Here is a 23,784-nt window from a genome sequence, read left to right on the forward strand (position 1 = left end):
CATCACTGGGCATTGCTAAAGAGCTAGAAAATGCCGAGTGTCATTTTGATTTCAGCTCATCTGGAAGCATCACCTAGAAGAGCAGGTTTTTCCCCCATTTTCCTTACAAGGCACCTGGAGCTCTGACCAGGTAAGAAGACACCGTCCTGAATTACGGATGAATTTGATGGCAAACCTGGTTTATCCGCAGCAGGTATCATCAGATGATGTGGATTTTGGGCAAAGTATTATTTAGAAATTAGAAGCTCACATGGCAGCAGCAGGGAACAAAGGGTCCCTTTAGTATTTGAATTTATTTTCGTACTTTTTTGCAAGGGTGCAGGATCAGGCTGTCAGACCTTGGATCCAGGCTGCCAAGACGACCAACACAACCACGCTCTTTCCAGATGGAAGCAGACAAGAGACTAACAATAAACCTGCTCTTAATTAAACATTTGCCTTGCAATTACATACTTCTGAGTAATTATCACCATCAAGACAAACACCAACTGGATTACACAGAGAAGAGACAGACGGTAAAGGTTAACGGGTCTTTTTTTCCCTTTGCAGTTATTCCTGAGATCTTGCAGAGGGAAGGGCAGGACATCTGGAGAGCCGCTGCCACTACCTTTAGATTATCCATTTAGATTGGATATTAGGAAAAATTTCTTCATGGAAGGAGTGGTCAAGCATTGGAACAGGCTGCCCAGAGAGGTGGGGGAGTCCCCAGCCCTGGAGGGGTTCAAAAAACGGGCAGAGGTGGCACTTTGGGACATGGTTTAGTAGGCATGGGGGTGTTGGGTCGATGGTTGGACTGATGATCTTAGAGGGTCTTTCCAACCTTAATGAATCTATTCTATTCCATTCTACAAGGGAGGAACAAGCCCATTCAAGGAAGAGTTGGTCTGAATGGGCAGATTTTGAAACGACAGGACCAAGAGGATGGATGATGACTACTTTGAGGTCTTGGTTGAGGCTTGGTGCAACCTAGGCCACAGCCAACAGCCTCCAGCGGTTCTGCGCCATCCCTCTGTAGCGCCTTCCCGTGTTTCGTCATCCTCAAGCTCCATGAGGGTAAACCTGAACCCAGCACTAAGGGCCCAAAGATTTGCTGCGAGGGTTCGGACTCTGCAAACCCCAAGGTTGGAAATCCCCAAAGGTGGCTTTGGGTTCTTCTTCTTGTCCCTCATCCCACCCCAGCCAATCTATCCCCACAGCAAGGTCAGCATAACAGCTGCTTCAAACGCAGCGTCTCCCCTTGAATCATCTCTTTCTACGTTAAGTAATCCAAATTCCCATCTTTTCCCTTACATCAACCCTGTCCTTATCTCGACCCACGAGCTTTTTCGTTCTATTTTCTCTCCCCTGTCCAGTTTGAGCAGGGGAGCGATAGAGCGGCTGTGGGGGGCACCTGGCACAACCACTACAGCAGCGCAAGGCGGAGGTGCTCTGGCACGGCTGAAAGCATCACCCAGACAATTAAAACAAAATAGGAAAATAGGGATTATTAAAGCCAAACTTTTTAATAGCTTGAATAAATCTCAGACTTGCACAACAACTAAGTCACACTTACTCACGGCCGTCTCTCCTACATGAACCATCCAGAAGCTGCAGGTCTCTTCCCCTCTCCGAATGAATCACTTTTCTACTTTGAAAACAAAAAGCACAGAAAAGCAACCTCGGTGCGTTCCCAAAGGTTAATCTGATTTGCTGAGCCACAGCTGAATCATTAACGATTAGCACTGCAGTTTCTATTAAGGAACGAGCATTCAGGTAGCAACCATTACGCCAGCAGATCTTTTAAGCCAGCGCAGCTCACGTCTATGAAAAAGCTCGTCTGACTCCTGGCCTGCTCAGGCCATGGGGAAATTTAATTATTTAGGTTTCTCAGCTGCTGTATAAATAGCAAACGTAAAACATCAGTTCATAATTGAAATGCTGGTGCTCAGCACACGGCAGGAGGAGCTGCGTCAGCAGGGAGGAGGGGGTGACGCTGGCCAGCGTGAAGAGATACATGGGAACGGGGGCTGAGCTGCTCCCATGAGCAAATTCCCCTTGAAACTAAAAAAAATTATTTAAAAAACAGTGAAAAAGGCAAACTTCAGAATGGATCAATCCACAAGACTTTTACTGAACATGAAACAGCCTTAAAATATTGCCAGGAGAGTCCAAGCAGCTCCAGTTCACAAAGTGACTTAAAGGCCTGGATTTATCACCACTTATTAATCTCATCTCAATTAAATAAGAAGTACTACTAAACTGGAATAGAAAAAATTTTAAAGCCATCCCATTGCTATTCACAGCTACGATATTCCACTAGTTTATTTGCAATTCAGTAAATCCATGAGGACTTGAAGAAATGGGAAAACCTATTTTCCTAGCGCAATTCTCAATATGAGGAAGCAGAGGCTATGACCTAATACAGCAAAGTACAAATATACTTAATTGGTTTCGATCATAGCTTTCCAAAATACTTGGTTTTATTCAGCTTTGAAAGCAACACACGTAGGAATAAACTTGTTCCACGTTTCTGTCTATACATATAAAATGCAAAAGTGCTTCTGCCTATACATAAACCCCAGCATGTTTAAAGTGGTTTCATTTAAACAAGTTTTTCTGCATTTTAATTGCATCCCAATTCCCAGGAAATTCCCCATGACACAAGTTAGATTAAAAAAAAAAAATTAAAAAAAAGAAAATCAACCACTTAATAAGAAAGCACCACTTTTTACTTTGCTGTGGAAAATGGTAAGCGTAATTAGGAGAATATTAAGCTTTGCAGCTGCTTAAATGTGTATTCTCCTGGTTATCACCGGCACGGGTTCCAAATTTCACCCAGCTTTTGGTTTTGGTTGTAGTCAGCATGTCTTAAGTGAGGGGGCTCATTCAGTAAGGATCAAGCACTCAAGGAAAAAAAAAAACCCAACCCTATAAATGCAAAACTGGACTTATTTTAGTCCCTTGAGCCATAGTAAGCGCCATCCTAGAGAAAAGTTCTTAAAATTTTTAAATTTATATTTCTTTACAAGAACAATTCAGAGGGTCACTTGATAAAACCATGCATGGGAGAGACACCTTTCTCAACTCAGAGACTTCTGTCAAAGTCCTCGATATCAACGATCTTCTTTATCCGGCATTCCCTTGCGCAGTTATTTACTGGCTTTGCTCAGTATTAACTCCCTATAAGCGAAGATCCAGCACGAACGACACGAAACGCTCGTTTGCTGTTCCTCCTCGTGGGCACTATGAAAGGGAACATGTGCTCTCACAGATGGAAATCGCTGCCTCCTGAAATAACACGCCGCTCAACACCGAACTAAATACTCAGTGGTAAGAGAGCTTTGAGCATTGATTTCAACAGATAATTATTTCCATCAGTGCCTCTTCAAAAGAGGAGTTAAGAACAAAAAAAAAAAAAAAAAAAAGAAAAAAAGCATTTTTTTTTTAACCAACAAAACAGCAAAGCAACAGGAACAAAGAGCATTTAAAAAAGCAGCTTCGCTTTGTCTCAACTTTTCAGATGCATGCGTGGGTCCCCCACAGGCACAAACCCAGCTCCCCTGGGACCCCGCGTGTCGCTGCCTTTCTTCTTCCAAGCAGCAGGCTCAGGCAGCTCATCGATCCATGGATCCAGTTCCTGCCAGGCTTGGGCAACGTTGTGCTCTCGTTGTCCGAGGGCATCTTCTCCGTCCTCCAAACCCCTCCATCGCGCACAGGGCAATAGGATTCGGTTTGATTTCTGACCACCAAAGCCGAATTTAACAGACATTTCTTTCCGCCTCTGCCCAAGACATTTAGTACATCACATCAGATTATTGCAAACGTTAAGTTCTGTATTTTGCCTAGGCCAGCCCGAGGAGGGACCTCTGCTCACCAAATACGTACTCATCACGCTTCTCCTGCTCCTTACGGCTCCCGCTATGTCCGGGGCGTAGAGAGCAGTGGATGTGAAAGCATGAACCGAGCCACATCCCGAAGAGAACAGACTACAGCTGCGGGAAGAACGCGATTTCTTTCTCATGTATCAGGTAATTAAATTCACGTTAGCGCAGTTTTATTTCCTTGTTTTCAGAAGCTATCGGAGAAGCTGACATTTGGAAGAGCGCAAGTTAGCACTGGAAAGCTGCAAGTTAACTATATTTTGGAGGAGTACTACATTAAACCAGCTGGCAGGACTGGCAGAAACACCTCCCGATATCTCGTGCTATTGCCAGTTGTACGCCGATGAAAGACACGGGGAGCACTCGCCAAAGAGAGAAATAAGTAAACACAGAGCAGAAGATAGCCATCTTTTGAGGCAACTCCTGGAGACGAATATTTTGTCCCCAAAACACTTTGGAAACACCAAAAACTCATTCAAGAGAAGAGCCAGGAACTCGCTGAGCACCTGGGATGCCAGGGCATTACGCTTTGCCAGCTCACAAGTCAGTGAGAACTTTTTGAGGAGGGAAGGTGGAAGAATACAGTAAGTGACCACAATCCAGGGCAAGACTTCCTTGTGAGAAGTAAAAGAACACAATGTTAGGATAGGGGATTAAAATAATGAGCGCATTTGTGAGAATCTGCCCGAGGGAAAATAGTTTAGAAAATTAAAAACTCCACAGTAACAGACTGAAAGCTGTTAACCAACATCTAATTAATCACAAACTGCAATCCCCACAACAAAACATTAAAAGGAATTACAGGCAGGAGAAAAATATTCGTGCAGGAAGCAAGCTTACGCAGACCAAAACAAGTACTAAGAAAAAAGAAAACCCAACAACGACCATAGTGATGATACCTGAACAGAAGGAAAAATAAAAACTTTTGACAAAACTATCAGGACTTTCCTGCGAACAGCCAAAACCAAGGTTATGTTGCATACGATCGGGTGGTTTTTTTAATATCTAGCAAAAAACAATCTCTAGGACCCCAGCCTCAACCTAAGTGTAAAAAAAAAAAAAAAGCCCTGTTGGCAACATGGCAACAAGCAGCCTTTGGGCTGTGGCGAGCACAATCACACTACATGCTGGCACAAGCAATGTGCGGCCATTTTAGGAGCACAGGTTAGTCTCTGGCTACAGTTTGCCATTATGCCAGCTGTCAGAGGGCACCGTCGCTGCAAGCTTGCCCAATTTCTTGCTGCTCTCCTGCTACTCCAGCCTTTAAATCTTGTTAGCGCAGGTTCTGTGTCTGCCCAAAAGGTCCCGCAGAACTGCCGTGTTTCCTGTCCCTGGCGCTACACGGGTACCACGGGACTTTCACAATCCAAAGTCCTGCTCATTTGAACAGTGAGGAATCAAATGTGTTAAGAACAGCAACTTTTAAACTATCGTTAAGAAAGGGTCTCTCATCCTTCCCTGATTATAATAATAATAATTGAAACATTAGATGCCTGTGTCTCAGTCTCGTTTCCCCATCAACAAGTCCCTTTCTAAGCCTACCATAACTGTCCCATATACTTAGACCTCTCCTTTACAACTTGGAGCCAGTTCTTCAGGGTCCATTTGCGGCTCCTTTTGCTTCTTCCCCACGCTTTTAAAGTTAAAGCCGCAAAGCAAATTGCGGAGGAAGAAAACTCAACATGCTGTAAATACTGAAACAAGCCCCATGTCCAACAGACCAACCTCCCTCTAGAGACGCCTACGCCAACGGGATCTCCTCCTGGTGCAGGCTGGAGAGCTGATCAGTCGGGTGATCAGAGGAGAGCAGAAGGAAACAGAAGTTAGGCTGCCGGACAGTCTACAGCAAGTCACCTGGAAATGTCAAAAGAAAACGTGAAATAAAAGGCAAGCCAGTGCAACTACTTTATGAGGAGATTTCTTTTCATTAAATAGAAGGTTGCAAGTCCTGAATCTTGAAAAACTCTTAAGAGCACACGAAGCTGGGCAAAACAAAACCAAAGAAATAAAAAAGGACCTGATGATCCACGGACCCAAACCTCTTTGCTTTATTTAATATAAAATAAGCTTTGCAAAAAACAGATGGACAGAACTGACAGCTAGGGAAACTGCTTTTGCACATCCTCCTATGCTGTGTGTTTATCTGAACATGAAATATTTTCCAATACGATGCAAAGTGGAAACCTCAGCTTGGATCTCAACATCCCAGAGCAAACCCCCAAAACACAACCACACACACACACACACACAAAAAAAAAATAGGAATCTAGGATTACATAGCACTTGTCAGGATCTGTTTATTGAGAAAGTTCAAAGTTCATTCGGGGTCTTTTGCTCATTAAATTGTCATCTTAACATTGACAGCATACAAGAGGAGGTATTTTAGATTAATGTTAGGGTAACAGCAGATACAGGCTCAAGGAAGAAAAAAGACTATAGCTTTTCTTACCAAAACAGTTTTGATTACTTGCAGAGTTGATATTTATCACAATAATTCTACTCTGGAACCTACTACACCAAAAGGTCATTTGAAAGCAACCTTCCGTAATAAAAACTGCGATGAGTCCGACCAGTATTTTCAAAGCAAAAGCCAACATTTTCACCTAGAAAAACCCGCTGCTCTCCTGTTTCAGTCTGATGGGTTGGTCTGAGGGAAAAAAATCTGGCTGCATGATGAAGTATGAAAACCACATGGCTAACAGAACTGCTGATTGTCAGTCTGGAAATGTTTAAACCACCTCAGATCTTCCTGTTCAAGCGATGTAGGAAACTCCAAAACATATAATTAGGATAAAAAGAAAAAGATTAAGAAAAGGAAATCTGGAAATTGGTTTGAGGGATTAAAAAAAGAATCAAATGCTTCCTTTGAGTAGCTACAGAGTCTTAAACACAGTCTCCAACTCATAAACACAAGAGGAACATTATTAACATGCAGAGAATTTAACTTTCAAGTGCTGACCTGAAAATGCAATTAAAACCGCCTGTGACCGCAGGTGCGCCAGTTGCCTATCTGGTTTGCATTTGTAATTCACCAAAAGACAGTAGTTCCTCTCAAGCTTTCAAAACACAACTCAAATACTTTGAGGCCATTTGATATTGCCACTCCTAATTTAGGAGAGATGTCTGAAAAACACTTCTAGGTCCCCACTACTGCCTTTTAGAGAAAAAGAGAGCTGAACAGGAATGCCCACACATTGAATCTCTCTGCATCTCAAAATACTTCTGCCTTCCATATCTTGGGTAAGCCGAACAGGCAAAGCTCATTAGCAGATGACGTAGCGGACAAGTCTTGAGCCACGAACTTCTCTCACTCTCTGGCAGTGGCGCAGGATATTGAGGATCCTATGGAAGCGCTTATCCACTTTCAGTTGAGTGAACTCTTTGATATCAGCCTCCACAATAAAAAATTCACCTGGAAAACAAATAATGACTTTGCTGTAGAAATGACTGTGTTGGAGGATACGCTTATTTCACAACAATAAAACTTCTTTTTAACAATTCCACATGCCAATAAAAAAATACAATCAGCAGTCAGATAGCCTCACACTATTTCACAAACTTTGTTCTACTTTCTAAATTTGTCACCAGAAAGAATTACCAACCTTCCCATTAAGTTCAACTACCCTGCATCGTCCACAGGCCCCATTCAGTGAGCTCCGCCTGTTGCCAGCTGTATCTACTAGCACCTAGGGAGGCTCCGCAGAGGGACCCGGCCGGGCTGGAGCGATGGGCCAAGGCCAACTGCGTGAGGTTCAACACGGCCAAGGGCCGGGTCCCGCACTTGGGTCACAACAACCCCATGCAGCGCTGCAGGCCTGGGGAAGAGCGGCTGGGAAGCTGCCCGGTAGAAAAGGACCTGGGGGTGTTCGTTGACAGCGGCTGAACATGAGCCAGCAGTGTGCCCAGGTGGCCAACAGCATCCTGGCTTGTGTCAGGAATAGTGTGGCCAGCAGAAGCAGGGCAGGGATCGTGCCCCTGTGCTCGGCACTGGTGAGGCTGCACCTGGAATGCTGTGTCCAGTTTTGGGCCCCTCAGCACAAGAAGGACATTGGGGTGCTGGAGCGTGTCCAGAGAAGGGCAGCGGAGCTGGGGCAGGGTCTGGAGCACAGGGCTGGTGGGGAGCGGCTGAGGGAGCTGGGGGTGTTCAGCCTGGAGAAGAGGAGGCTGAGGGGACACCTGATCGCTCTGCAGCTCCTGGCAGGAGGGGGCAGGGAGGGGGGGTCGGGCTCTTCTCCCAAATAACCAGCAATAGGATGAGAGGAAATGGCCTCAAGCTGCATCAGGGGAGGTTTAGATTGGGTATTAGGAGAAATTTCTTCACGGAAAGAGTGGTCAAGCCTTGGAACAGGCTGCCCAGAGAGGTGGGGGAGTCCCCATCCCTGGAGAGGTTCAAGAAACGGGCAGAGGTGGCACTTTGGGACATGGTTTAGTGGGCATGGGGGTGTTGGGTCGATGGTTGGACTGATGATCTTAGAGGGCCTTTCCAACCTTAATGATGCCTAGTTTTATGGCTTTACGGAGAAAGGCATCACGCTTCAGTGTTTCAGTCACGGAACACAGTTGAGTAGCAGCACAATTTGAATCCAGAATTGCCTGCAATGTCTGAAATAAGCTGTGGCCTGATGATGTTCTCTCAGCAGGGACTCAAGTTCTGGAATTGGCCCTTTGCAAAGAAAAGGAAGGAACCCTGCATACATCAAATCGTTTAGGTTGGAAAAGACCTTTAAGATCATCCAGTCCAACCATTAACCTAACATTACCAACTCCACCACTAAACCAATTAAGGGGAGAGCAGCAACCCCACGCCTCCTGGCTTGGTGGCTGGATCATTTATAATGAAGGAAAAACTAGGAATCATTAAGGTTGGAAAGGACCTCTAAGACCATCAATCCAACCATCAACCCAACACCCCCATGCTCACTAAACCATGTCCCAAAGTGCCACGCCTGCCCGTCAGAGCTCTGCAGCCCACCATTCCCTTGACTTCCATCAGATTTGGAAAAGAATAATTCTTTGTTAATTAAGAAAATGCAAGAGAAAGACTAACCACATGGAAAGGCATCTTCCCTGTGTCCCTTTAAGAAAATGACATAGGAAGGTCCTGCAGCAGAGCTGGCAGCCCATCCCTTCTTGTAGTTGATTAACTACTTCTAAAGGAAATTCTCATTATCAAGTGCTTGTAAGAAACCAAGGCCTTCACTGGAGTTAAAGCATTTAAAATTCCTGCAACAGAACCCCAAGATAAAGTCCCCACAAGCTAATAGTAGACACGACGAAGGAAGGAGCTACTCTAAGCACTCCATAGCTATATTTGCTAGCTGTGATTTCATATTCAGTCTTTATACACTGCTCAGACAGAAGATAATTATAGATCTCGTAAAATGACTGTACATTTTATACTTCCTGTAACATGGCATACGGTTTTAACCACGCATCTTCACAAAACCGTAAGAATGAAAAGCAATGTGAAACCAGGAACATGCTAATTATGATTTAAGGAAGAAATGTCCAATTATGCCTAAGGAGAGTAAGTAGAAAGAAGTAACATATTCTTCTGTAGCATCATGCTTCCAAGTCTTATGAGAAAGAAATCAGAAAGCTAGGTGCGTTCTGGCTTGGAAAAAGAGGATAGCATTCTCCCTCCTCCTTTTACCCTTAAAGTAAGGCAGAGGCAGCATCATCTTAGAGAAGATGGAGCATCTCTTCTTTCTATGAAGTTATTGCAGAGTCCTTCTAGTTTAACCAAGAAGAAAGTAGCTGATGCTAGCTGGAAAGCTGAAGATGCCAGAAAAGCTTTTATTTATTAACCAACTACAATGTAGCTTTACACAGGCAAATCTATGTTTTTATGTAACCATTTCATCTTTAAATTTTATGAGTGATCTAACAGGACAGGCACTTCACTCTGAAGGAACATCCAAGGATGTGATGGGCCATTAGAACTAAGGTCCCAGAGTGCTGTTTATATGTGCAAAGTTCCCCAAAATACCGCTCAGAGCTGAAGAATAACAGGCCATGTTTTCTCACAGGCCGGGCCATTTTGGGAGTTGGCAACACAGATGACTAATCGGCAGTAGAATGTTGCAGAGACAATAACTGTCAAAAGCTGGAGGTCTTCCTCCAGATGGGAACTATACTGGAATCTCAACAGAGCTTGCAACACTGCCCAATTCAGATACAGGTGTGAAGTGGAAAGTTTGTTTACCAGGAAAAGAAAAAACTGCAGCTGGATACAATTTCCAATAATAGGGCAATACCCCTAAACGGTGTTAGGAACCCAGGGATAATTCACATACCGGTTTCGCAGTCTGTTATATCTGGGGGAGCATCAGAATGTCCTGAATCTGTGCAGAATATGATTTCTTCTTATGTTTGCCCAGAATTCAGGGCAGCAACATTCAGCATAGCAGGATCTTTTTTTACAAAGAAGCCAGAGCTGGCTAAAGGGCAGTGGTTGGGTTGGAAACAGTAGGTCTAGCTAAACTAACTGAATCACCTTACTGGCTGGGAAGTTACCCTGATAAACCAGGGAGCGCCTTTTCTCATCTTGAAATCAGAGGAAGAGGTCAGCTGGCAATCAGCCCAGGCTGGGAAACTGTGGGAATCCTAAGCAGAGACACTCACAGCAGAAATTTAAGCAAACAAATCAATGAATGCACAACCTCATCCTGAAAAATGCCATGGATAAAGACATTTAATCATTTTGTGCTGGCCAGATAAGAACCATCTGACAGCCTGCCAGACCTTTTCTCTAGACTTTCTAGATGATTAGTCACAACAAACAAAAACAAAACAAAACATACCACACACACACACACTCTCTCTCAGATGCTGAATGTCCTAGTTTCCTAACTGAACTTTCCAACATAAACAAGAAAATAAAGACTGTCTCTCAGGTACTTAAGGAAATTAAAAGCCTCCATTTTTCAGACTTAAAAAAATAATTTCTGGTAGAAAATTATCTCTGACTAGTTGTAGCTTTCTCAAGTTGCTAGAACGGCTCCTTCATAGCAGCTGAGGCAGATCGCGGTGCAGACTAAGCAGCATTCCAGGCCTAGCAGGGCCCTTCTAGTGTTTAGCCTCTCCTCAACAGCCATGGGCTCAAACTCCTTACTATCGTCCTGAGGACAGTAACAGTTAAACAAACAAAAAAAAATACTCCAAGTTAAAAATGATGAAGCAAGTATTTTAAGAAGTCCTAGATTAATATGAGCTGTTGTTAGACTGAAGCAGAACTTGTCTAGAAAAACAACAAACTATCTGAGCCCACATCAGAAGCCAGTCACGTGAAGTTATCTAGCTGCATGCCTTTAGCATGCTTTTATCAAAGTCCTTTACAATACTGACTTTCATGTGACTTGGATACTGTAGGTCTCAAAATAAAATGCCAGGCATGTCCATCACATCAGAATTCCTTCCCTGCAGAAGGGATGCATGTAGAATCTAGAAGTTAGTGATGTTATCACCATACCATAAATATTGAGAGTCTTGATCAGCGACAAATCCAAAGGAAGGAAGAAAAAGCGGTAGTTTGTCATAAGGTGACTCCTGAGTACCCAGTGAACGTGCGTAGGGCAGAATGTTCTTGCATTCTGTCCAGGGCAAAAAATCGAGTGGCAGGTGCTAAGGTGTTGTCAGAAACAGAGCTCTCTTTCTGTGAGACAGAAGAAAGTTTGCTCCACGCTTTATGTCTGAACTGGGAAACATGAGGGCATTCTAAGGACATCGCCAAGCTTGATACGTGCAGTACACCCCTCCAGGAATAATTACATACTTGCTCTCAAAAGGAAAGGAATGTCAAAAAGGAGATTTTAATATTAGAGATTTACTGTGCCACATATCTTTGGAAAAACTAACCTGTAAGTACAACTTGCTTTTAAATTGAGACACAGACATTTTAGTGCATTTTCACTCCCTCTATGCTTCTAGGAGGAGAAAACTTCTTAAGGTTATCAGACAGCCCTGTCTCTTCCACAAAGCCACTGCAGCATGACTGATTACCCAGATTTCCCAACTTCAGAACAAATTTTTAAATAGTTCATGCCTATTCTGGCTTAAAAACTGAAAGTGCACTTCAATGCCGTTTGGTTATCAAACTAGGAATTTCTAGAACTTGTAGTGATTCGGAATTAAATCTTTGGGCGCTCAGAGTTTTTGCTACAACACACCATGAAAGTGACATATTTTCAGTGAAAACTTATAAAAAGTAACCAAATCAGTTATGGGAAAACTCTTCAGTCACAACAATAACCCTTGCTGCCACAGTACAGGACTTTATCCAGAAGAGGTGACTGGATTTTATACTGACTACCCAGTTCTGTAAAGTAATAAGACATTTATATTCCTTATGGCCTAGAATCTGATCTGGAGATGAATCTCATTTCTGTTCTCCTCCCATTCTATCAAGGGAGAACCAGAACTTGCATTGCTCCAGACTGTCGAAGCGTTGTTTACCCCCTGTAGTGAAGAGGAACTCCTCAGGGCCAAATCTGATTTAGACTGCGGCACCCTGTGCTGGGAAGGGAGGGAAAGCCCTACTAAACCTACAGATTTTGGGGTTTTTCCCCCCCACCCCCGGTCTCTGTCTGAGAATAAGCAATAGCAGATTTTCTAAAACTTTTCAGGACTGATGGATTTAAACAATCCCACAGGTTAAACCATTCCACCAACTACCAGAGTGCCTGGATAGACTATTTTCTGAGATTAAGATGCTATAAGTTACACTATAACTCAAAAAGCACTTGCTGTCATCAGTCATTCAGTATTTTGTCCGGTATTTTTATGCTTGTGCTGCAATATCCAAATGCTATGAGTCTGGTACTAACAAATGTAAAAAAAAAAAAAAAGTACCTTTTGTATCCTTAGTTTCCTCTTCCAGGAACCTGTGGTAGAGATTTCTGACTGCTGCATTCATAGATTTCAAAGGCTGATGCAAGATCTTGTACTTGCCCACCACAGCCTTGTTCATATCTTGAACAACTGCATTAATCTGACCGTATGTTAAGCGACCTTTCATATACCTACAAATAAAAATAAAAATCAGTAACCAGAAAGTCACAAATGAAGTTCCGTGTTTTTTTTCTTTCATCAGCCATAATTGAACATGCTATTCCTAGTTAGAGGCGGTTTCTTCTGCTTTGTGTTAATGAATAAACGCAGCAGTTAATTTTGTTCATTTCCTTGATTGTTTAATAATGTTGAAAAGCCAGAAAGATGAAACATTAGAAAGCTAAATTAAGATGTAAAAAATATCCAATGCTTAAGCTGCAAGGAGCTTTTCAAAATGGAATAAAGGTTGCTTTTACAGCATACGACAAACTACAAACGCAGAAAAATCAAGCAACTTTGCAGAAAACACAAACCAAAACTGAAATTCAGTGTTTCTGCCCAAGAGTGCAGTTTGATTCATATTATAATCATAAAAAACCCCGTGTTTGATCTTACAGCTGTTCCTTTGGTTTGTTTGAAGAAATACCAGTTTTGTGTTATTTTCTATAGCTCAGTAGGCTGCACAATAAAATATATAGACACAGCTCTGCACTACCACCATCTGCTTCTGAACTTTCAGAGCGTTTCATAAAACCAGCACTAAAATAGTAAGATCTGTTGATAACAGCCTAGAGGTACAGGAAGCACAGAAGATAAAAACAAAGCGATGTGGAAATATTAGAACACTGGAATATTTGCAAGTAAGGCTATTCAGCATTTATAGATGTAAAGGCATGCATTCAAGGAAAAGGAAACATGCTACAAACTGAGAAGCCATTATATAAAAATGAAATCTGAAATTCATATGACAAGCAGTAAGCCAAATACAACCCAAACCCCCAGAAAACACTGCAGTACAAGCCAGGGAAACCTTGCAACTTGAATTATCCTGCGACCACCATTCAGTCGCTACAACAAACCAAACGAGGCTGTTTGCATTTGGTTTGGTATGGGTTTGCAGATGTGTGGAATTGAGAAAAGTGTTCAATTCGTTTTAAGAATGAATGGGGTTCTTTAGGTCAGGCCTTCAGGCGGCTAAAAGCTGTAAGACAATGAGACTGAAAAGATCAATGAACAGGAAATTCTTCCCTCATTTTAATCTGAATGGAAAAACTCAATGTTTGGAAAACATACAAAGAATTTAAAGCACAAGTAGCTAATCAATTACAAATTCAATATTCCAAACCAGAATGTGGGCAGGCATTATACAATTGCCAGCTAAAAATAACAGCTTGCTGTGGATTTTAATAACAGCCTGTCCCAGCCGGGGAGACAGGTCTGCACGGGGTGTGTAAAAACTCCCGAAATCAAAGCAATTGCTCTAATTTCAGACTGAATCACTGGTAACTTCTCTGTAGCTGGTTTTCAACTTTCTTGATAGTTTGATTAATCCCGATTCAAAGTTGGAGGTGCAGCCATTTTTTATAAAAACGCTCTACTTGGCACACATAACATCTTTTCCAATAAAAGCAGCACTACCACCCCTGAAACACAGTCACACTCAGCATAAATGAGTAACACAGCCTATAACCACAGAAGGGCTTTGCCTGTATACATTAACTGCTATTTATTGCTCTATCTGCATCCCTTAGCCTGTTTATAAAGTCACAGGGGAACGCGCAGAACTATGAAGGCCAGAGGTATAAAATACCTGTATTTAACTTCCTGGGCTCCCACTATCAAGAGGCACACAGTGAATACGCTTAATAAAGCCAAAAGAACACCTCAGCTCATCCTGACACAGAAACAGAGAAGCAGGATTTGGTTGCCTAAACCGCAGAACCGAGCGCTCTTTGAGGCCCACAGACATCCAAGATGCTCACACAGGATGCCACATTTAAATGTGGGCACCTTCATCTGAAACTAAATTCTGTCAAAAGCAACTGGAATTTTTCTTCTGTGCATAACTGTAAGGATCATAAAAACTCCAGCTGTTCCACAGTTGTCTTTCTTGTAGAATCATTTAGGTTGGAAAAGACCTTTAAGATCATCCAGTCCAACCATTAACCTAACACTGCCAAGTCCACCACTAAAACAATTAAGGGGAGAGTCATAATTAATTTCATGTTTCCTGGCTTGGTGGCTGCATTATTTTTTAATGAAAGTAAAACTAGGAATCACTAAGGTTGGAAAGGCCCTCTAAGATCATCAGTCCAACCATCAACCCAACACCCCCATGCCCACTAAACCATGTCCCAAAGTGCCACCTCTGCCCGTTTCTTGAACCCCTCCAGGGATGGGGACTCCCCCACCTCTCTGGGCAGCCTGTTCCAATGCTTGACCACTCTTTCCGTGAAGAAATTTCTCCTAATATCCAATCTGAATCTCCCCTGACGCAGCTTGAGCCCATTTCCTCTTCATGTTTCTACCCAGCCATGACTAGCAAACACATAAATGCTGACATTTATTTCAGTCCATACATACACCAATATAAAAATATGAAGTTGAGAAGTTCCACATCCATTCATTTAATTTAGATTTCCAAAAACTTAAAATCTGCTTCGCTATACCAAAAGCAAAACCATTCAGAACTCTTTTTTTAAAAAAAGTGACCCAATTTCTTTTTTTAATCCACAGAAGCCCTTTTCAAAACATTTTTCCATAGGTATGAAAACCAAAGCAGTGCTATGTTCTTCAAAGAAAATAACAACATCAATATATCATATACATACCACTGGAAAAGAGGTAATTCTCCTAATGGCCAACCCTGCTCCCTCAAAAACGCTTAGGCTAAGAGAAACGTATATTGCCCCAAGTTACCACCTGAGACTTTAGAGTTATAATGAATGTGCAGATTCTAAAAATATCTTAAGCGGTAAGAATTTTAGAGACAGAATAAAGCAAGCATTTTCCTTTGCCTTGAATTCAAAGTTAACCGAGACATCTACTGTGCAATTTCTTTTTTCTTCCTCCAAAAAGTCTCTTTCTGCAACAGATTTGAAGGCTAAGATAATCTGCAAGTTTCTTACTGTGTGAGAGTATTCTAGCTGATCAAGGTGCTCCGTATCTGCACCGTAACACAGCATGCACCGTTGTTAAATACCTGCTGCAGAGTCCTAAAAATATGAAATCACTGAGGACTGTATATCCCTTTTAGTGCCCTAATGATATTTGGGGTAGATTCTCCTTCACTTTCAGCACAAAGTGGGTGAAAACCACCTAGATTTTCCAGTTACAATCTACCACAGCTGTGGCAGGGAGAGAGGAACGAGACTCTTGGCTGATTCAAAACCCACAATACCCAGCTGGTAAGGGATTTAGACACGTATGTGATGCATAAGCACGACTGTGCTTTATTAAGTCCCTCAGACAGGCTTAGCACAGGCACAGTCCTGCACTAGCACAGCCACACGGCTCCGGAATCAGAGCTGCCTAAAAATGCAGTAGTATCCCTTGCTACTATTGCCAGCAGGTATAAAGAGAGCCTACGTCAGAACCAGTGCTGACATGGAGAACTGGGATATGAACCTAATTCTCATTCTTCTAGGAGAATATGTTAGGTGTGAGAAAATTTGGGTCACAAACAATTGCCGCTTAGATTTGATTAAATAGTACGTGAAACTGCAAGCTTAGCAGACTCCCCCAGTCTTGTATTACACCACTGCCAGGCAACAGAAAAAAACTGGTAGATTAATAGATCTATTTAAATTCATGTAAATCTTCCTCCACAGAACAAACATGCTTTTCCCATCTGTTAAAAATCTTTCTATAGCCCCACAAGCACAGTCTAAGATGCAACCTTTCTATAAGCCAGTGATTAATCTAAGAGTATCCAGCTGGCCTCTGTCCCCATTCTCCCCACCCACGAACAGCAGTGGAAAACCTTCCACTTTCAAGGATAATGAAACCCTTTAAGGGGTTATCAGGGAAGATCATAGCTGTAACTGGAGGTTAAAACAGCATTTGGCTGGAATGGTCTATGTCTACTTCTCTTGCCTTAGCAGAGACAGAGACCAAACATTCCCATGCTCCAGCTTTCCAAAATTTTATCACAGGAGAGAAGTACCTAAGGGAGTAAATCCACCAAACACTAGAGATGGCCCACAGAATAAAAATACCAGGTGCATGCACTTTAAAGAAGTAACCAAAAAGTCCTTTGTTATTAGCTCAACACTCAGGCTCCTTCATTTTTTGAGTCGAGCAATTTGGTGGAAGAAAACGGACATTGGTCTCCTAAAAATTTTGAAAGCTATAGGAAAGATGATTTGAAAGCCTCAAGTAAAACACAGACTCAAAAACCAAATTTCTTATTGAAACAAGTATTGTCAGGGAATCTGAATCTAGAGTCTAAGTAACAATTTAGCCTTAGGCATCAACAGAATTTTTTCGTTTTTGCAGAAATATTTGTCATTGTCCCCAAAATGCCATTTAAGAAAAGCTATTCCTATGTGACAGACGTCAGATGAGGGTATCTATTAATCAGGTCCTGATGGTAGGGGAAAAAAACCACAGCTGTCTCTTCCAGAAATTTGGGATGTTTCAGTGGGAGGTGGTTTTTGCTTTTAACGAGTCTGATTTCTTTTCCTGTCTCAAAACAGATTGATAAGTCAAGACTTGAAGTTTTCAGAAACCAATAGTCGGGTCAAAAACCCCAGCATTTATCATTATTTTTCCTTTTAAGTGTAAGCATACCTTTCATCTTATGAGATGATGGCTCTTCATTTTTAAATGTCAGTTCTCAAAACAAGAAGAGAACCCATCTATTAGCCAATATATTTCTGTTCATACAATTAAAGTGACTTTTGAGATAAGAGGTTTGGGTTTTAACTGATCAGTTGTGATCTTCCTAACATATACATTAAAAAAGAACCTAATTAGCTCTATTCATTTCTTTTTCAGGTTTGCCAGTTTTGCATATAAACTATTTTGAGCTATCATCATGATGTTTGATCCTGTGAAACATTTAAAATTTCAAAACATGTCTGTCAGTCTCAGTTCTGCAAGAGCTCACTTTCCCAAACCTACGTTTGCCACCCAAACTGGCATGACAGGGTCTAAGAAAAGCCACGCTTACTTACGCAGGAACACTTTCAAATTCTTCTGCAGTTATTAAGGGCACTTCTTTAATAAGTCTCTGCTCTTTTGTAGGTTTCTTTGCACGTTCGGGTTCTACAACTTTTGTTTGTTCTTCACATTTCACAGTTAGCCCAGTGATGCTGTAAAATGAATGAATATTAAGTGTATAAATAGCAGCTAAGTAGTAAGGAGAAAACCATTATATTATATTATCAAGTCTGCTTACTCACAGACCTAAGTTCCAACCCATCTGTTAGGCTGGGTGAACACAACTCATGATCTTTCCTGAAAGAAAAATAAAGCAAGCCTACTCCATTTCAAATTGCATACTTTAGCTGTCTTCATTACAGCTCTTCATTTCTCTGCGAGAGAGGCTGCTAGCAGGTGAATTGGCAGCAGCCCAAATGCAGCACAGAGCAGTTAAGAATTCAATGTACCATTACATTCCACAGAACATGAGGCCTCGCTTTTTATCAGATGAACCACAGCACAGAGCTGCAGCCTAACAGGCAGATTTTAAATACTTCACAGCTCTTTGAAAGAAGTTCAAATCTTGGGAAGCCTGACTCATCCATTAATCTTTTGAAGCAAAGAAATTCAACACCATCCAGCAGGCTGGGAGGGGTTTTTAATTTTTTTTTTTTTCTTAGGCAAGATCCCAAAAGCAGAGGAATTTCCTGCTTTGATTATTAGAGCATTATTTTTATAAATTCACCCTTCTTCCAAACCCTCAGCTTACAGCCTCAAACGCCGAGTTATTTGCCAGCCACCCACCTAGCTGCTCTCCTGCTCATCGGCAGGACAGCAAAGAGGATGCGTTTGGCCAAATTCGCTGTCATCTGAACACAGGGACGTTACTGGGCTGCGATGCGCAACAGAAATAACTAAAGCAGTAGCGAGCCGACTTGTCACAAAGAACTGATCCTCTACTTTGATCTAACCTTCCCGCAAGAAGAGATCTTGGTTTGACGCAGGGCCCTGCCGTCAGCAAACGGCACAGCAGTGCTTCTGGTGACCCGAGGGCCGGGATTTGATGTATCACTGGATGTGACACCCCCAAACCCAATGTCCCATTTCCCAGGCAGTGCGGAGGACGGTGAGTGCCACCTGCCGGAATCCCAAACTGTCTGGTCCATGATACAGTGACAGGGGAAGCTCTGCTCCACGCCACGCCACAATGCAGAGCCCTCCTGAAATCCAGGGCACCAAGAGTTAAACTAACTCAGATGTAAACACCTGAAAAAAAAAGGTGAGGCCCTGCACAAAACTAATCCTGGCACGCTGGAGCTAGCACTAGTGGCAAGGAATGTCAGCAAAGGAGAGGGAAAGGGAAGGGTGGGGATTTTTAGTGGTGTTGGAGGTGGATTTAGAATAGAAGGATAAACACAAGGACCGAGGGAGGTGAATTTGCGTCTTAAAACTTCACTCCTCCTCTACACTCCAATCTCCTGCCATCCTCCTCACTGCAGCAAACCTCTTATCTTTTCTAGATGATTCCCCGCCCCCTGGTACTTCTGCTTTGGGTTCCTACCCACTACCTTGCCTGTACATTGCTGCAGTGAGATGGTACGCATACAGCTCACTGCTGACCTGGACCATGAAAACAAAGACCCAAAGCTTGTATTCAAAAGCTGGGCTTGGCGTAATGAGAAACTGCGCTCCCAAACATCTGGAAGACAAAGGGCTTAGATACACTGAACTTGCTTTTTATTTCACCGAGATTCCTCCAGTAAATAAGAACATCAAACCCCAGAACACAGGAAAGAAGCGATAGCTAAAGCCACGAATTGTTCAGTTTGTCTGTGTGGGCGTTTTCATTCTTGCTGAGATTTCAAGGCCTGTCTCACCAGTGTTCAAGCGCTCTCTCTGCTTTCTGCATTGCTTCTCTCACGATATTCACTCAACAGATGATTAGCACTCAGCTCCCCAAGCGGTTTGGGACATAGAGGAACAGAAATGGAGAGGGCCTACAGGCAAAGGTTTGGGAAAGAGGACTGAAGACCCATTTACACCGACACAGATGGGTTCTGACCAATTGCGGTCTGTCAGACACTGACAGAACAGCAGTTGTAAGCTGGCAGAGCACAATCTGTAGAAAACTATTAGGAAAACTTGCTTAGTTTTACACGTGTGGTTCTGTCTAGAAAGGGAAGGACCAGCTAAACTTGTATCACAGTTAACTTCTTGATTGGGACAAGACTGAAAGTGAAACCAACATCCCAAAGAATCTTTTTGATATCAGAGGCAACACAATCCCTAAACAAGCCTCGTTTGCATGTAAACAATTCCCAGGAGCTAACGTAAACTTAAAGGTTTTTCCTAAATTAAGAAAGTAAGTTCTGAAAAGAAGGCAGAACCCCAGTGATAATTTCTGAACAACTTCTATTCTTTCACACGCAAAACAATAAATTCTGCAACATCTAAATCAGAAAGGAAATTGAAAAGGAAGACATCTCTAGACACATTTCAGTATGCCGTTTCCTAAACTGAGGGTTCGTGTCTGAAGGGTAGCATTCAGAAAAAAAGCTTCTGCACAAGTCATCTCTTCACCAGATCAGACTAGTCCAAGTTTCAATACAAGCAGTACCTACACCAATGAGAATATTGCTACACACTACCTAAAAGTGCCAGTTCATTGTTCTCTTCTGTAACCTTGTTTCCACATCCTTAACCTTTTACTTTGCTGGGATATGCCTGTAATGTTTTCAGCCTGAGGCTTGCCTGGCGTTAGAGGCAAGACCAGGCAAAGCTGATAGATTCAGGGCACATATTAGAAGCATTGAATTCAAACAGACTGATGCATTGCCTTCTGACAAGCTACAAGGGTGGAAACAAGTTCTGGGATCTCCAGACGTTAGAATCTAGAAGAGACCCCCATACACTAACATCACCCGAAAATAAAAAGCAATTCCAGAAGGCCAGAGAAAGAGCTGATCACTCTGAGAAAGCTAGTTAGAGTTCGAATGTCTTGGAAGCCTTTTAAATAACAGCTATTGTTTCACATATTTGTGTCTTATTCTCTCACTTGAGCTACTTTATTCTGAACAGCTGCTTAGTACAGCCCTCAAAGGCAGGTGGATGTCATTGCTAGCTAAAATAAATGCCAGGCTGCTGCAGGGAAAGGAGAATAAAAATACCACAACCATCATTCAAATCCCCACAGAAAGATGATTGAGTTAGAGGATTTTTTTTTTTTTTAAATGATATTTGGAAGGCCAGTGTTGAATTTCAGTTCTAGTGACCCAGCATTTGGATCACTAACCCACCCTTCAATCCTTTGGTACTGCAGCTATCAAATCGGTGTGTTTGCAGTTCTAAAGCAAGGAACGCTCAGATTTATCAAAGAACTAGCTTTCTAGTAGAATGTCACACCCGCCACGGGAAGCTTCCATCTGAACAACTTGGTATTTTATAGGTTTTACCCAAGGGATTTGTTAGGGTGCTCACACAAGCCTGGTAGCGATCAGTCAAGAGCAAACTCCAGAATCAATACATATAACAACCCTGGCTCCCCAAAGTTCACAGTTAATATACAGTAAAAGGAGCAGAGCTGTACAGTGCTGCAGCTGGACGCTGCCAGGAGCGGCCCAATCCCTCCACGCTCCCGTACCACATACCGGCTCTGAGTTGGTTTAGGCAGATGGGGAGGAATGTTTTCACGGAGGTGCTGGGCTTCATTTTGATCTCTCTCAGCAGACTTCTGGAGCTCCTGAAATTAATGTTAGACTTCATCAGAAATCTGAAACTTAGCGTCAAGCAAGTAAAATTAGTTTACTATTCAGGCGGTGCTAAAATTTTTTTTTTTTAAACTAAGAGGTGTTCTTTGCTCTCTCTCCATCATCTTACCCCTTTACCTCCCAGTTTCCCCAAGAGCAACTAGCAAAGCTCAGGAAAACAAAGCTCGTCTGTCCTTGCTCTCACTGTGTCAGAGAAGTTTGAGTGGGCAGGAAGTAAATCCTTAACAATGTACCCTAGCAGGTCTGGGTAGGGGAACGGTGGTGGTGATGAAGAGATACTACAGGAAACTCATCTACATTCCCCAAACAACACTTTCACAAAAGACTTCACACATGAAGGCACTGCAAACACACACTAAAACAACAGATAAATATTCTAATGAAATCGTTTTTGTAGCTATTGTAAGGATGTAAAAATAGAACTGCTCTTAAGATCACAGCATCTATTATGATACAGACATGCTTTCTACGTATAAAAATTTTATTTTTCAAGGTTTAATGTTCACTATGCTGGAGAGCTGGTAAATAAACCGTCAGTAAGCCTGTTCCAAGTCCCCCAGTTTTACTTATAAGCAGCCTCATGCATCCAAACATATCACTTAGGATCTAGAAAAGAACAACTATGCACTTAGCAGGATTCCTTTGAATCTGTCAGTATTTTATGAACAGGGGAAAAAAAAAAAAAAGATTACTTTTAGCAAATTTTTCAGTTTTTCTTGCTGTTGAACTTCCGTTTCCATTTTATTCAGGAGATCATGCAAGAGAACCATCTCATGTCCTATTTTACAGAGCATAGATTTGAGGGATGGTTCTTGACCTGGCAAAGAGAGAACATTAAGCCAAAAAACCTCCAACACAAAACCAAAATCCCAGCTCCCTCCCGTCCACTAGCAGTGATTATCTACTAACTCTAAGCTCCCCAACCACCATGTCTTCCCAGGAGAAGCAGCAATATTCACTGGTCAAACAGTCAATCTCCTATTCCATACAGCCAACAGAGCTCAAAGCTGCTGCAGGAATAAAGGCCCCTCTCCAGCACGATGCTGGAAAGCGCTAAGCTATATGCACTACCGCTGCAGGTGGAGGACACAGCTTTTAAACACAGCCTGGCTTTCACAACCGCTTGGCTGCAGCACCCTGCTCTCCTTCACCATCTTGCTCTGTTTAGGGGAGCTAGAAAGCTACTGCCCTCTTTGGAAACAGTTATAGTTCCTCTTCAAACAGGAGGTTAGCCTAAATGACCCTCGCAACCAACATTTCAATGATCCCGTGTAATGTCTATTCGTGCTTAGCAAAGGATAAAAGATGAACCTAAATCGTTCAGATCAAGTTCAGTACCTCAGCTTAAGTAAGTTTGCTACCCCACTGCATGTTTACATCACAGCCAGGCATTCCTGGAATGCTCAAACAAGGCACCTGTATAAGCTTCCATCTGTGCCTTTGCACATTTTTGTAATTAGGCTTAACATAGAAGCCAAGATATTTTTTTTTCTTCTCCAATCTGGAGCTTTCCGCACCAAATATATAGAATATAGGCGGCATTAACCACCAGTCTCCAAGCCCCTCAGAGGAGCATACTTTGATTTAGCTCATGCTCTCTGCTTGGCACCTGGCTCCCTGACAATGCTCCCATTTTGCCATCCTTGCTCACTTTTTTGGTTGTTGTTGTTCTCTACATTTTACTCCATTTCCACTTCATGTTGCCTTCCTTGTCTAGTTAGAGCACTCCCATTCCCTGCAAGGAGGTGCAAACCAAAACACTCTTTTAATTTCTTTTACCTATGTTTCTTAATTGAAGAGTCTTTTTAATAGTTGAAATCTTCGTGTTGATGTGAAAGCATAAGTCTTCCAGGTCGGAGGACGCCATGTTCCTCTGTTATGACACTGAGGGGAAATAGAAAAGAATGCAGTAATTTAAGAAAGGCCTAAGCTGCAAAGGCTAAGCACACAAGCAGAATTTTAAAAAATACCCTGATGCGTCAAAGCAGCAAAGGGAACTTAAAAGAAGCCATAAATGTTGTAACTACCTCTTGTTTTACTAAACTGAAAACAGGAGAGAAAGTACAAAGCGACTGGCATAAGACAAGACAAAGCCATTTCCCTGAGCTCTGGAGATGAACACAGCGTAACATCAGTACAACGATTCCTCGTGAAATTGGGTCTTTATTATATTAAGGTGTTCA

At 42.4% G+C, this 23,784-nt stretch overlaps 1 protein-coding gene across 1 annotated transcript; it reads right to left on the reverse strand.

Annotated features, from left to right (window-relative positions):
* Positions 1–6,930: 6,930 nt before the first annotated feature.
* On the reverse strand, positions 6,931–23,468 carry SKA1 (spindle and kinetochore associated complex subunit 1). Its single transcript, XM_009487216.2, has 6 exons — positions 23,381–23,468; positions 22,294–22,418; positions 21,482–21,573; positions 17,867–18,004; positions 12,711–12,880; positions 6,931–7,272 (listed from the first exon to the last, which is right to left on the reverse strand). Exons 1-6 carry the CDS (start codon positions 23,466–23,468, stop codon positions 7,124–7,126), a joined length of 762 nt encoding a protein of 253 aa, XP_009485491.2. The 3' UTR covers positions 6,931–7,123.
* Between the last annotated feature and the right edge of the window lie 316 nt (positions 23,469–23,784).

The sequence above is a fragment of the Pelecanus crispus genome, chromosome Z (assembly GCF_030463565.1).
Source record: "Pelecanus crispus isolate bPelCri1 chromosome Z, bPelCri1.pri, whole genome shotgun sequence".
NCBI classification, from domain to species: domain Eukaryota; kingdom Metazoa; phylum Chordata; class Aves; order Pelecaniformes; family Pelecanidae; genus Pelecanus; species Pelecanus crispus.

Bases quoted from the DNA above. Each gene is read 5' to 3' on its own strand.
- SKA1 (XM_009487216.2), bottom strand. From the start codon at position 23,468: ATGGCGTCCTCCGACCTGGAAGACTTATGCTTTCACATCAACACGAAG. The intron at 12,881-17,866 runs GTAAGTAAGCGT...TTTTATTTGTAG, and splicing joins GAATTTGAAAGTGTTCCTGC to GTATATGAAAGGTCGCTTAA. The intron at 7,273-12,710 runs GTACTTTTTTTT...TTTGTTTTCCAG, and splicing joins GGAAACTAAGGATACAAAAG to GTGAATTTTTTATTGTGGAG.